The sequence below is a fragment of the Toxotes jaculatrix genome, chromosome 5 (genome assembly GCF_017976425.1).
Source record: "Toxotes jaculatrix isolate fToxJac2 chromosome 5, fToxJac2.pri, whole genome shotgun sequence".
Taxonomy (NCBI): Eukaryota; Metazoa; Chordata; class Actinopteri; family Toxotidae; genus Toxotes; species Toxotes jaculatrix.
The window spans coordinates 13,081,492-13,096,464 of NC_054398.1; the positions used below are offsets into that span (position 1 = coordinate 13,081,492).

General features: G+C 39.5%; 2 protein-coding genes across 2 annotated transcripts; one reads left to right on the forward strand and one right to left on the reverse strand.

The window, feature by feature from the left end:
- Nucleotides 1–185: 185 nt before the first annotated feature.
- Nucleotides 186–6,430, forward strand: si:dkey-30c15.2 (uncharacterized protein LOC558938 homolog). The gene is made up of 12 exons (XM_041037394.1): nucleotides 186–286; nucleotides 424–467; nucleotides 1,118–1,181; nucleotides 1,316–1,447; nucleotides 3,562–3,666; nucleotides 3,770–3,819; nucleotides 3,954–4,079; nucleotides 4,200–4,245; nucleotides 4,479–4,550; nucleotides 4,717–4,870; nucleotides 4,970–5,052; nucleotides 5,154–6,430. Exons 1-12 carry the CDS (start codon nucleotides 254–256, stop codon nucleotides 5,307–5,309), a joined length of 1,065 nt encoding a protein of 354 aa, XP_040893328.1. The 5' UTR covers nucleotides 186–253; the 3' UTR covers nucleotides 5,310–6,430.
- On the reverse strand, nucleotides 6,424–14,651 carry neto2b (neuropilin (NRP) and tolloid (TLL)-like 2b). Its single transcript, XM_041037393.1, has 12 exons — nucleotides 14,478–14,651; nucleotides 12,929–12,985; nucleotides 12,589–12,747; nucleotides 11,716–11,964; nucleotides 11,455–11,502; nucleotides 11,149–11,276; nucleotides 10,363–10,464; nucleotides 10,018–10,144; nucleotides 9,542–9,655; nucleotides 8,894–9,024; nucleotides 8,718–8,810; nucleotides 6,424–8,631 (listed from the first exon to the last, which is right to left on the reverse strand). Exons 1-12 carry the CDS (start codon nucleotides 14,485–14,487, stop codon nucleotides 8,182–8,184), a joined length of 1,668 nt encoding a protein of 555 aa, XP_040893327.1. The 5' UTR covers nucleotides 14,488–14,651; the 3' UTR covers nucleotides 6,424–8,181.
- Between the last annotated feature and the right edge of the window lie 322 nt (nucleotides 14,652–14,973).

The window sequence follows — 14,973 nt, forward strand, 5'->3', positions numbered from 1 at the left end:
AGATAAGGAATATTCCCATTCCACATGGGGATTCCCATTTAAGCGTTGACAGTGATACTAAGACATCTATAGCGCAAGGGCAGACAGACAAGCGCGCACTCAAAGCAGGTGGAGTCAAAACAGCTGCACGTGACAAGGTGCAGACTTTTATAGAGGTGTGCTTTTATAGGGAAACGCATTTTCACAAAGGCTTGTTATGGAGAAAGATTATATAGTTGTGTACAAATAGTGTGAATTTTGGATCATATTTACCATGAGGCTCAATGGTACACTGAGTGGGGAACAGGTAGGCAGTACACTTAATACTTAATACTTTCGCGTACATTAGAGAATTAAGTGAAAACAGCTTCTTTGCCTGAACATGTTTAGGAGGGAAATGATTGACATACATTTATGAAAACATGTTTGCATTCTGTTTTTCAGATTGATGTTCTCTCTACAGTGTACTTAGTGTTACTCACTCCCAGGTAATGTGCTTCCTCATGCTTTTTCAGATACATGCTTGAATTCCTTCAACAGGTATATTTACACAGTTGGGTTATTTTATAACATCTGCCAAACCAGCATGGTAACATGACTAAAGGCAGGCTTGAGTTTTCTTACTGAATTTTTCCAGTGTTGCTCTATGTTTCTGTTCTATTAAGGTCACAGCCACTTATGTTTCTCACAGAAATTCTAATATCCAGCACTGAACTGTAGCTCACTGGTTAGCTGCTGGTACTGCAAACATAAAACTTCCTTCAGGGAACATAATCACACAGTGGCTGCATTGTGGTTTTTGAGTCTTTCACTTTCTTTCTTTAGCTTGTGACAAAGGACACTAAACAATAAGAGAGACGACAAACTGTTGAAGGAGAAAATGTGGGAAAAAATCATACCTGTGCTTTCAGTTACTTTTCTAGTCTATCTGATCATCAGACAAAAAACCTGTCCAATAAACCTATCCTCAGCTCAGCTTTAGTGTTGATTTGGTGTCCACTTACCATCAGTTCATAACTTCATGTTCCTCATTCATTTTAAACCTTATACTCATGGTCAAGAATGTGACTAAATTTAATACAGAGCTGATATGATGTTATGGTTCTTTAAAAATTCACATATTTTTGTTTAATTGCAGTGTGATTGGGAGTTTTTCTGTCCTAGTGGTTTCCATAGTGAGATGGAGACATCTACAACAGCAGGTGAGTGAGGCTGTATCTATTTGCGTATGTACATGCCTGCATATGTATGTCTGGATTTGGTGGAATGTGCATTTGTGTTATTGTATTTTGTGGCTAGTAAAAAGTCAACATGTAGTTGATTTGTCTGTGTGCAGGTGCACCTCCTGGTGCAGCTTGCCCTGGCAGACCTCCTGGCTGCTTTGATAATGATGTTCACCAGTGTCCTGAACAAAGTTGGAATTGAGAACCGTGTAGACATCTGCCGATACAGCCTGCCGCTGTCACTGGTGAGGAATAGTTACTTTCACTCTGTTAGACAAGATTTGTTTTCTGGAGGGGGAAGGGATCACATCAGAAGTTTAATTTTCTCAAACAATGGCAGGGAGGCTGAGAGAGCTGCAGGTGAGAGGCTTGGGTGAAAAGAAGATCTCAGAATTTTCTCTGAGTCACTTTGGACTGTGTGTGAGAGGTGTTACATCATTCCAGTAGTCAAGTCAAAACCTTGTGTTTCTTATATTGCATCTGTAAAGTGGTGAGCAGTTTTGCTGTGTCATGTCTTCAGTTATGTAAATGCTATTGTTCCCTCATCCTGAGAGGTGGAGCTGCATGTTTCATGTTGTCATAACTGTGTTAGTGTTGAAATTTAAAAGTGTTAAAATGTCTATTGTGAATTGCATCAACTTAAAACTTCACATTATATTTTACAGTGATAAGAGTTAAGGACAGGGCAGATATTGGTTTTACATAAAGCAAACAGAAAATAATGTAATGTGGGAACAAAAACTGTATTATGTAATTTCATTCAGTTAAGGTTGTGGATTTGTTTCAAAATGCAGATATGGAAAATATTTAGGCTTTTAAAAGTTCAATATTTAAAAATAACTGTCAGTTTACATTTCTCAATTGACAGACCTGGAAATGAGGTCAGTTCAAGCCTGAGATTAATCATTTCTGTCATGTCTCTATTGCTTTATATGGCTCCAAGTGGTACTGCAGTGAAATTGCTATCACACAAATTAGAAAAGATATATAAGATTATATTAGCCCATAGTAAACTCCTAAAGGAATATGATACTAGAGAATCATTAATAGTCTACTTTTCAAAGTTCAACTAAACCAGTAGCTCATATTTATATACTTCTGTGCACCCTACCTGTAAATTAGCAGCTATATATACACACACAGATGCATGACAAATCAAAGGAAAAATCAAAATAAAGCATCTTAGTAAGGGGTTAGGCTACCATTCACCATCAGAACAGCTTCAGTGAGCCTTGGCATTTATTGTACAAGTCTCTGGACTCTACTGGAGGGATGAACACCATTATTCCTTAAGCTATTCCCTCATTCAGTGTTTTGATGATGGTGGTGGAGAGCACTGTCTAACACATCAGTCCAAAATCTCCCATAGGTGTTCATTTGATTGTGATCCGATAACTACGAAGGCCACAGCACATGATTCGCATAATTTTCATACTGATCAAACCAGTCAGTCTGCAGACCAGTGTTGTCTTTCCACTGAACTCTCAAAGGTGCATTTGTCTTTGTAATGAGTGGTTTATGCACTGCAGCCCTACTATAACATGACTCCCTATGTAGCTGTTGACAGACTGCTCTTGCCGACATAGTCTGATCACGTCCTGCATTGATGTTCTCAGTCGCAGTTCTGTTTTGGTTAGCGACACTGTTATCGACCACGATTTCTGACCCTATTTACTGACGTCTTTCCCATAGATCTAAATGCAGATGTCACTTTAGTCACTGTTCCAGTTGAACACTAGCCACTAGCTAAAAAACACATTCCTCAGTTCTGTAGAAAGAATTGCTAGGATGGATTTAAAAAAAGATAACTCATAATATTACATAATGCTCACAGAGCACACCTATATCAAAATGACTTCTAATGTTTAATTAATGTAAAGTATGTGACATCTGTAAATATGTAAAAAATATTTATTCTCCATATTTGTAACTCATGTTATCAAATTTCACCGTTCTTACTTTTAAAGATAGTTTTGTTTTTAAAAGTAAGAATGGTGACAGAATGTTTTAACAGAAGTAAAGCAGCTTTTTGTTTTTACATGCATGTCTTTATATACATAAAATTAAACTGAATAATGAAAATGTCCCCACAAAGACAAATGTTCTCTAACCTCAGCTGGCCACAAAGTGTGAATGAAACCTCTTCATACAACCCCGTTTCAGATGAGGACATTTTTTTTTGAGCTAGACAAAAGTTGTTGACATTTAATTGAGCCCTTTGCCATTTAATGTGTGCAAACAAATATTAGCACCTTGGCAGAGTTGTTGTTAAGTGATCATTCTTTCAGCTTCATGGAACATATTGTCACGTTTGGTGTCACCATATATTCTTTGTTTTTTTTTGTCTGTTCTGTTCCAGACATTTTACTTCATTTCATTTCTGCTGGTGGTGGTTTACGCATGGAAGGCAAAGAATGCATTCCAGGGATGGAGAGCAAGACCAATAGAAGATGAGGGCGGACAGGTGAGTTGTCAACTGCATTTGAAGACTGTAATTTGTTCAAAGACGGATTCAGCAATAAATATAAATCAATAATTTCTCTATTGCTATCCCTCTTGGTTTACAGAGTCCGTGTAGAAGGAAAATAGTAGTGATACCTGTATATGCTATGGTGTGGTGAGTTTTGTTACTTACTTTGAATATTGTAACACACTCATTAAACTACCTTTCCAGACTTTATGGGTAAAGTAAAGTAAAGGCTTGGCAAATGCAATTAAATTCTGTCTCTCTATCTCTGTCCAATATTACAGGTTGATCCCCTTTGCAACATACTTAGCCTACGTGAACACTCCCTTAATAAAACCAAGTTTGCTGATTCCAGTCATTGACAGATCACTGATCTGGGTCATTAATAATAATAGCAAGTACTGCAACAGGTGAGCATGTAGCCTTCATGATTAACTTCTTTTAATGTTACTTCTTTCTAAGAAGTTACAGAAGTGAAATAGATCTGTTCCCCTATGTTTTTGACCTTTTTGATTTGTCTTTTTTCTTAGCTGCATTTTGTTTTTGCATGTCTGGGGGGACTCCTGCACAGGCCCTGTAAGTATAAAACTCTCATGACATGCTTTTATGCAGTTGCTTTTATCTAGATTCTTTCTTGTTTAGATTCATTTTCATTTGCAGTATTTAATATGGCTTTCTTTCTCTTTTTTTGTTGCATATCGCATTGATTAAATAAGCACATAGTTGTATTTTATCATCAACAGAAATGCAAGGTAGTTTCTACTAATGAGCAATGTGTGTTTGAGCTAACATGATTTTTTTTTCACCAGGAGTTAATCCATGACAGCTTCATCAGACTTTTTCTCGTCTTTGTTGTGATACCAGTGATGCTGTCTTGCTCTGTAAGTCATAAGCAGCTACACTATTTTAAGAGGAATTTATAGTTTTGTAGTTGAAGAAATACATTTATGGTTTATAATTTTATAGTACTATCTAAAGGCTTGGGTAGTGTATTTACTATTGTGAGTAGAGAGAATGTAATCGTTTTGTTTTTTTTTCTTGTTTCAGGTCATGTATTACAAGGTTGGTAAATGGTATGAAGAACAACAGCATCATGGTCTTTTTCCGGTAGAGGGAGATGGACGTTCAAGAAAGAGATTCAAAAGACTCTCTTCTACGGCAAGGAATATGGTGATGGTCATCTTATTCTGTTGGGCACCAGGTACACACACACACACACACACAGACAAACATAAAGATAACATAATTAATTTCACTGACTTAAACTCAGTTTGATCTTATGTGTTTCTTCCTCCTGCAGCTCTTGTCCTCATTCTGCTGTCTGTCCTCATGCGATGGATGGCCATTGAACAGCGCAGCCTATTTGGCCTTTATATACTCCAGGTACATTTTTGAGGAACAAGGTAGCATGAATGAAAGCAGAAAATAAGAATTTCACCTGATGTCTGAGTTGCAAGTCATGGCATTATTTCTGTCTATTTCAGGCTGCCAGTGTGTCCCTGCAAGGCTTCCTGAACAGTATGGTTTATGCCTGGAGACGGCCAAACTTCACGGAGGCCGTTCTTGGGGAGACCACACCTCTGGTGACAAACGACCGCCTTGCCTTCTTTGATGAATCGCTGGGGAGTTCATCTTGTTGATTCTAAAAATACTAAGAGAAACTGTTGGCACAACATACTGGCCTGAGGAAGACTGACTGCCTGCCTGCACACTTTATGACTACATTACAGTTCAGACTGAAACATTGAATTCTGTCATTTTTGGACTGAAGATGAAAAAGAACAGAACAAAAAGATGAAGGAAACACAAAGACTCTTAAAAAAACGACTGATGCAGTGTTTTTCATTGCAACTGCTGAATTTGTCATGTAATAAAGTCATAGTAGCATATTGTAGCATATTTTTCAGGATTTCTGGAGAAAAAATTATAATTATATTGTATTTATATGCGCTATTAATGTGCTGCTTCATCTGAGATTTAAAAGATGTTATGGAGAATTATGGAATTATTGTGGTGTGTGATTCTTATGTTTCATCAAATGTATTTTTATTGTTTAAAAAGGTGCTTTGTAACCAGTTTTTTTTTTTACAGTCCCTCAGTACTCTGTGGCTCAAGATAAGAATGATGGAAAACCTGTCAGGGTTGAAAACCTTGCCGTCACTGTAATTTCAGAAGCACATGTCACACATGAGAATATAGAGTTCAATCTCAGGAGCACTGAACATGACAAGAGAAGGAACACAGTGTCTGCTTTGTCATGTATGTGTGCAGCCACAACTGTTAACTTATCTCATAAAAAATAATGTGAGGTTGTGCAACTGAGGTCTCACACAAGACATTTCTGATATATGGTCTCACACACACAAACACAGGCACGGGCACAAGGATCAGCACACTCTCATGTTATAGTACGTTAAACTCCGTGACCATGTTTTAGCATGTGCGTCTTTCCTTGAACTGAACTCTCTGTTAATGGTTGACAGACTGCTGGCCGACGTGTCTTGGCTTGAGTAAGTGATCACCTGACTCACTCATTTATCTACTGTACTGTAAAACAGGCTTGATATTCAGTTATGACTGTGCACAGTTTATATGGCCTTTGCTGAAGGCCATATAGTCAATGACAGGGGTTTAATTCATGTGATAAAACATAAGGTTTGTAGATAAGACCAGGTTTGGTCAACAATCTAACAAACGCTCTGTTGAATCAGACAGACAAAAACACACTTAGAGATGAATTTGAGATACTGGACATCTGTCAAAAACATTTTTTTAATGTATTCAATATGAATTCAGTTGAGGTGAGAATAACAAACACCTTGTGAATGATGATAAGCTGAGCTAGTATCATATCGTATCAAATCGCTGAATCATTTTACTGCAATAAAAAAGCCATGCAGCCTGCATCCTCTGCACCTTTTGACCTAATTTCAGTTTCCTTGGAGATTCATTATCTGACGTGCCTGAGATATACCACCTATTCATAGCTGTTGTGACAAAAATAATGACTGCTCACCACAGCGTTCTTAAAAAGCAGTCATAGTCAGCGAATATTCAGTACTTGGCAAAAGACACAGATTTGAAAAATCCTGTTCCTTCTAATATAAGGCCAACTTACGAAAGCAATTTGTCAGCCAAATGCAAGCCTTTATGAGTGCCCTATTAACAGTATTTATCCCCTAATTGATCATGTTTTTGTTCTTTTGGTCACATGTAGAACATAGCCAATCAGAGCAAGAGAGGGTTCACTGGCATAAACAGCACCCGTCCTGTAGCAACAAGACAGCATGTTCATGTGTTTGTGTGTACGCATAGTTGCTCCATAAATTATCTGCTCAGTGAATTCTCTGAATATGGTGAATGAATCCTACAGACTTGCTGATGAAACTGGCTGTGAGGCTGTGGCCTAGAAATGACTCTGGATTTCTAAATGCGTTCTGTCCTCCAGCTCCAACGTTATCTAAGTAATTTGGCACACTGACCACAAAGGTGTGCCCGTGTGTCAAAACCGAAAGTAATACATACATTTGTGGGAATTTCAGAGAAACTTTCCAGTTTTCCCATTCCAGTATATAAACAATTTTTACAAGTTCATCAACAGTGGGATATAACATATTAAAAACAGTCTGTTATAGCCACCTGTACATGTTACTTTACAAGGAAGCACTGCAATCAAATATCTTACTCAATTACAAATCGCTTTTTCGAGGTCATTCCTGACTGTTTCATTTCTGATTACAGTTTTTCTTTTAGAAATATTGGTCTAGCTAGTCAAGATTAACCTAAAATCCAAAGTTAACATCTGCTAACCCTCTAGGTATTCAGTCGGTTTACAGTCAAAAACGAAAATTAAACTGAAAGTTTTTCAGTGTTTAATGGGGGTAGGTGTGCCAGTGGAGAATTTGGTGGTTTTGGGATTATATAATTGGGTTTTACAACAGCATACTTTGGCTATCGACTTTATAGGGGAAATTCCTACCAGCATAGCTGTGTGACACACCCTTTAGAAGATTCCTGATCAGCACACACGTTCCTCCAGGGAAGGAGCATGTGACTGCTAAGCTGCTCAAATGGCTATTTCACCACTGGTGTTAAAACTGACTCTGCATCAAATGCTAGATGAGACTTTTCCTAAATCAGTGGTGTGGAAATGTACATATTTATTCTTTAACACGGATTATTACAGATTAAACAAAAACTGAGAGGTTAGATTTTTTTCCATTGTTTGCCCAAACAATGGAAACTGAAAGTTTTTCAGTCATGCTTCCTCTTAAAATATTCTTTTAGATCATAAACAATGATTTAGGTGAACAAAATCTATTTGTTTTATGGTTAAACGTATTTAACAAAATACATTAATCACAAGAACAATACACAGCATTATCATCTGTGAAATGTAAGTGAGACACTTCCTCTCTTCTCCTCTCCCTATTCTCCCAAAGTCTGGCACTGATTGAAAAGTTGTTGTTGTAGTTGTTGTAGTATTTACTGTGCCAACCTTGTCTTTTTGTTTCAAAAGTCCATGGACAAGGATCTTTGCTGGGCCATCTCATAGTTCCCTCTTCGACTTCCTGCTCTGCGCACATACACATCATACCTTCCATCCTCCTCCTCCTCTTCATCTTCCTCCATCACTCTATCCTGCCGCCCCAGTGCTCTGTCCCCCAAACTGTTATGGCCCTGCATTCGGCCTGGTTTCATACTAGGCCAGCTCTTCTTACGCAGACTGCTGTTCAAGTCCCTGAAGGGAGGTAAGGTACTCTGGAAATCCCCTCTGAAAGGGGGAAGCTCCATGGACCCCCTGCTCAGGCCATGTGCACCCTGACTGGCTTTGACGGAGTTGACAGAGGCCTGAGAGCCACAGTGGTGTTCATGGATGCAGCGTGAGCCTGATGAGGATCTCCTGAGTGCCTGCAGGGACTGGAGTTCCTCCGATAACTCCCCAAGGTCCCCAGACATCTCCTATAAAGAATAATGTTGTCACAGTTGCAGTTTTAAAAGAACTTGGCCATGTTCAGGCAATAATCTATCAAAGTAATTAAACTAACCTTGTCTCTGAGAGTAAAGAGCTCATAATGAGGAGGGTCAAACACCTCCTGGAAGTCGCCCCGGTGAAAAAGGTTATTCTTGCGCACCAGCACCTTTAAAATATGATTAAAAAATTAGATTAAATTAACAATTTCTACACCAATATTTTCCGGCACAATCATGACTTGTCTATTACCTTTTTTCGTGGCTGTTTGACTTGTACCAGGATAGAGACAATGAGGAGCAGCAGCACCACCCCCGTGGACACGCAGATTATTGTACCATGGGTTTTTGTGATCTGGTGAAAAACTCCTTTGTTCTTTTTCTCTGAATGATGGAGATGGAGAGCGATAAAATATTAGGGCCATTCAGGGGCACTGAGAGTATATCGGTCATTTACTCGTTGACATCCGTCAGGACACTCTGTATCTCTGGTTGCCAGGAACAATTCACAGGCTTCACCAAGAGCCAAAGCACAGCATACACAGCCACCCCAATCAGTTGTGGTGCTTAAGAGCCACTTATTAGCCAAAAGGCTATGAAGGTCTTTTAGCTGGAAAGGCATCAAAGATGATGTGATCCTGCTTTTTCCTGCCAAGAGGAATTTTTGCAGGAAATTTCTGTGTTATCCAACACTGACAAACATTCACTGCTCTGTGAGATCATGGTAAAAAAAAATACAGAGAAGACTTTATGGGATATTTGAGCAAACAAATCTTGTCAATGTGATGCAAGGCCAGACATGACATGCATCATGTTACGTAACACGACACAACTCATTGTGATACAGCACGGCGCATTTTCAAAAGAAGAATTACAAAGTGCTTTGGCTCAGCTAGAGTACCTTTGCAGTTGCTTTCATCCCAAGGAAAGACACAGTTTTGTATGCCGTTGCACACCAGAGAGGTGTTGATGCACATGTTGCTGTGGCAAAAGAACGCACTGCCCGCACAGGGTGCTGAAACACAAACATAGGTGAATCAGTATGTGATGCAAGGAAGCTGACAAAGGAACCAAAGAGATTAATGGAAAGGGGAAATCCAGTTGTTTCTTGTAATTGTCAACCAGATTTGTGGGGGATTTTGTAGCATTTTTGTAATATTTGAAAACATTATATATTTTAATTCATTTTCTACAACTACTTCTTTACTCTTAAAAACCTGCATTATTGAATAGAAACCACAAGAGAGTGCTATTACAAATCTGTTTGCAGTCACACATGCTGTACTTGCCCTCTCACAGCAGCGGAAACTAAACAAATAGGACATTGGTAAAAATGTAAAATGACTCGGGTTAAGAACAACTGAAGGAGAAACTCACGGTCAGCAAAAGAGGTGAACAGCATTCGGAAACGGCTGAGACGGCTTGTCTCATCAGCCCACATCCTCACCACACCCACACCAGTGTCCAGCATGATGTCATTAGCTACTGTACTACAAAACTTGGCCTGCAAGAAACCACACATCATTTTCTCTCACGGTTTTGGATGTGTAGTCTCAGTGAGGCCAAGGTCAGCAGAGCAGTCGCTATATATTTCTGATTTAAGTGTGATATTGAAAAGGAGAATACACGACAAGGAAAGGAAAAACAGACAAATCCTGTTGTGTAACAGAAGGAGAGAGAGAGGCTCTAAGTACAGTATAATATAATTCATGATATATTTACCTTTAGGTCCTCAATGGCATTACTGCCATCATAGACGGCCACAAAGTTCTTCTTACATTCATTTGAGTTTTCCATCTGGTATTCCAAGAATCTAAGGTAAATCTGGAAGAAGCAATGAGGAGGTGATATACTGCACAGTTTGTTCATTTTTCATGCACTGGTGGATTATCAATGCCTATGTTTGTGCACATATGTCAAGCTGTGCATGTATTGTCTAAACATCGGATGATAAAATAAGTAAAGCGCATTTATCTAGGGTTCTTGTGCTATGAAGTTGAAATGCACATGCTTTGTCTTTATGATTACGTAAAGGATATAGAACAAACACACATCACAACAGATGTGGAGGGGATGAAGAGTTATGGAGGATGTAAAATGCAGTGCAAGCTGGAGACTCATCTTTTCAGCCACAGCACTGTCATTTTGTTCCCAATGAATCATATTCCCTCTCCTCAGCTTAATTTTGTGGAGAAGTACTTTTTATACCTCCCCTCAACTCTCACCACACCTTTAACTCTCTCAACCCTTCTCCCTTGTATAATCACCCTGTCATCACTCAGTCCCTGCCACTGCATTCAACATGCTGCGTGTATTACTGATCATGTAGGAAATACAACTAATTGCTCTTGTACATTAGCTAAGTGGCAAAAATTTTAAGGCTGCAACTAATGAGTTAATACTAATTAACTAATTATTTTCAATTCAATTCAATCCTAATCAATTTTCACTAATTGTCTAAAACCCACATTTAAACATCTAGACAAGAAACTATATCAAACTCCATACCCTGTTGTTTGCTGGGGCTCGTATAGTCCAGATGCAGTCTACTGCCTGGTCTGGCCTCACTTTGTACTCCTCCTCCACCTGACTGGAACGGATCAGGCCGTCAGCCCCAGACAGCTCAAACTGACAATCTGATCCACAGACAGTGACAAACGATAATAACAAAGAGGCAGAGAGAGCGCGGAAACACACAAGAGAGAAAAAGGAGATTAGGGGCAGTGATGAGGGGGAACCGCCATGACTTTGCATTGAGTGTTTATCTAAAGATGTACGACTTAATTTATTCAAGTTGGTATGTAGTTGTACTACCTGGGATAGGGTTTAAAAGTCCTCCCACGTGCAGATGAAATTCGGGGTCTTTGAGGGAAATCGCAGAGACAGAGAGAGATATTACACTGTGAGGGCCATCATCAGTCAGCATGCAGATATATGATTGGCCAATAACACCCGAGACACTTGACTGAAGCGTTATTTAGGCAGACCAGATGAAAATTCAGTGAGTGCCAGGATGGTGCCGTGAGAACATTGCCACACAGGGATCAATAAACCATCCCGATGTGTTTGAATCACCTGCAGTAAAGCTGTACCGGACCTGGAAGCCGACCCCTTCCAGCTCCTCATCACTAAAGAAGCGGATCCACATGAAGCGTCCGCTGGAGAGCACGAGTCCAGGATTGGATGAGCCACAGAAGCGATTGATGAGTGGCGAGAAGCTGAAGGGACCGTCCCGCACCTCGATGTGGTCGAAACGACACTCAAATGACGCCTCGATGTAGAAGGTGTCATCAAACAGCAGCTCTATTCTCTGACGGGGCAGGGCTGGGGGAAGCATGGCGTTGTGTCACTTCTACTGCCACAGTGGTAATTCAGGCAAATAATACTACCACACAATGGTGTAAAAAAATATCTGCTCCTTTCAAATTTTCTTTCTATATAAAATTAGTAGATAAGACTTTTGCAGGCTTTGGTTTGTGGGCTCCAGTAGCAATTATGGGGAAACTGATGCATAAAATAACAGCAACAGTTTGTTATATACTTTGGTGTGCAAGATAATGAGGAATGCACTGTGAAAAACTTATCGCCTGTCAGCCAGTTTGTACTTTAACAGCCATAGAGGGAAATTTTTAGCATTGCACATAATAAGTTGGACAGAAAATGGCTTTGTTACCAAGAGAGATACTATGATAACATCCTTAAATATAACCCAAACATCATTTGTGACCAACAGACACAGCAGTTTGAATTTGTGATCACCTTACACACACCAAACAAATGAAACAGCGTTGGTGGTGATGTTTGCTCTCCATCAGATTCCCTTTAATTAACACCAGAGGTCACAAAAGAATCTGACCTAACTCAACATTCACAAACATTAAAATAGGAGCTAAACATTCTTCACAGCAGTGAAATGATCAGGCTCAGACACATATTATTGCTGGTTACCTTCCAGTACATAAAGGCACTCCTTGTTGGGAGGGTACGTGTTTGGGTAGTTGGGGGAGCTGAAGGTGCCACCCTCTGCATTTCTTATCCAGTTTCCACAGTGACGTGAATGCTGTGGCTGTTGAGAAGGTTTAATGCCCTTTGATCCTGCACCTCCATCTGCATGTGAAATGACATCTAGATGAGACGTGACGTACAGTTCATGGTAAAACACAAAGGCTATCAACAGCTGTGTACCTACTTGCATAAAAACTTCATTAATTTATACTGACATTAGAAAATGTGTCTTGATTTAATGTAATCCTTCTATCAAAGGAGAGCAGTGAAGGTTATATTCTACCTTTAGTCTTTTGTGCCAGAGCAAATCCCTCCTCGATGAACAGGAGAAATATCCAGACTGTAAAAGAAGCCCAGAGTGTGTGAGGGGGTACAATCAAGGAATAAAGGGAGAGAGTGCTTAGCAGGATTTGTGTGTCTGTGTTCTCCCCTCTGAATCCCTGAATGTATATAACTGCTGCTTCCACCATCTGCTTCCTTAACTCTTACTTCTATTTTTGCATCCTACCTTTTCTTTTCTTTTTTTTAAGGTTTATATGTAAAACAGTGGACGAGCGCTGGGACTGTTCTGTCCACAATCACCTGAGTGCCATGGTGCTGTGCAAGGACATCTAATGACAAATAACACGAAGTCTCTGTTTCATTAAATCATATCTTGTGTCACATTTGTGCCTATTACATAAAATATGACCTAAATAGAGCATCTAGCCTAAAGGCAACAGGCCACTGAAATTTGCTTTGAGTTTTCACCAGAGTGGCAAGTTGACATGTTGGCATGTTGGCATGAACGTCCCATGGCAAACTGCAAGACACAAAACAGCAGAAATAATGGCTGTGGACACTTGTACAGCATTTGCTGTGTTTGGATGTGACAGTTAATGACCTATGAAAAGACCACTTTAAAACATTTGAGACATTTTTCCGAGCAGTGCTAAACACTATGTGCTGATTTAAGGCCAGCAACTCTATTTCTTGTTAAAGGTAATTTATGGGTTGTCTCTTCTTTTTTGACACACTTGCTCACATGGGCCTCTTAATGTTTCATTCCATGTGGCCATGTGTTATGTTACAATGAATGTAAACATGACCCACAGATTACCCTCTATCCCTATTAATCTTTAGTAAACCTCAAATGAGGATCTACTGTCACAAATACACTACTTCTTAGAATAAGTGGGTGGCAAGAAGAGCACAGTGAGTTCATGGAAAAATGAAGGGTTTATCTTAAATGAATTTCATATTTCATATCCATATTCAATGTGTGCGCGGAGGAGGAACTGAGGTGGCAGCTGCAGCCTAAATCCTCCTCCTCTCCAGACTCTGTCCCACCGCATGGTGATGCAAGGGCGAAAGAGATTTCTCCCTTCTGAAAAACAAAAATTGGGATTTTTCTTTCCTGTTCTCTCTTGCAAAGATAATTTTTGTAGCAGTAAAACGTCGAGATATGTCACCATGAATTCTTACACCAGAGAAACAAAACAAAGAGATTAGTTTGGAGTCTTGTCTTTTTAAAAAAAAAAAGTGTCTATAAGCAGTATGTATGTATGTGTGTATTTTTTCTTTCTTTCTTTTTTTTTTTTTTTTTTAGCTCAAGTGGCTTCATTGTGATGTCCAACTATTTTTGTGAGCAGGTGAAAACATGCAAATTGCAACCTTTAAAATATCAGAAGTTTGTGAACAATATACACAAATGTGTCAAAAGTCATGTCGAAAAAAAAAGATGACCATAGAACAGAAACTCCTTTCTCTCTTTCATCTCTCACTCACAGACAGGAAAGGCACAATTCCACTAAAACGCCCTAAATCATGCAAGTATGGATAATCCCACTCACCTACATGCATCCTCTCAGCTGAAGTCCGTTTTCTGGCTTTCGATTTCAAAACTTGACCAGCTCTGTGTCCCTCACATCCCCCCCTGATCGTTTAAGTCAATGGTCGAGATTAGCGCATGTTAGAATCACTGATTTACAAAATCCAACTTTCACCTTTCATCCTAATCCTCTCATTGGTCAAGATAAGAGAGGCTTCTGGGGTAAAAAAACAGCTGATCAACTTCTGATTTGTCATCGGTCTTCCCATAGAGGAAAAAAAAAAACTGTTTTTCTGCGCAAAGACTCTGTTCCTGCAGAGCTCAAGTCTGTATCAGTCTGAGACTTCTCCTCTCAAATGAACAGATGATCTGTCTGCGGCTGCCCGCGGGTTTAAGATTGGGCTCAGTTGGCGCGAGAAAGGGGAAGAGCTGATTGCGCATGTGTGCGATCATACACGAGTAACAAGTGATATGATAATCCTCACATAGCCTGTTTGGCATAATGATAAATTGCATAA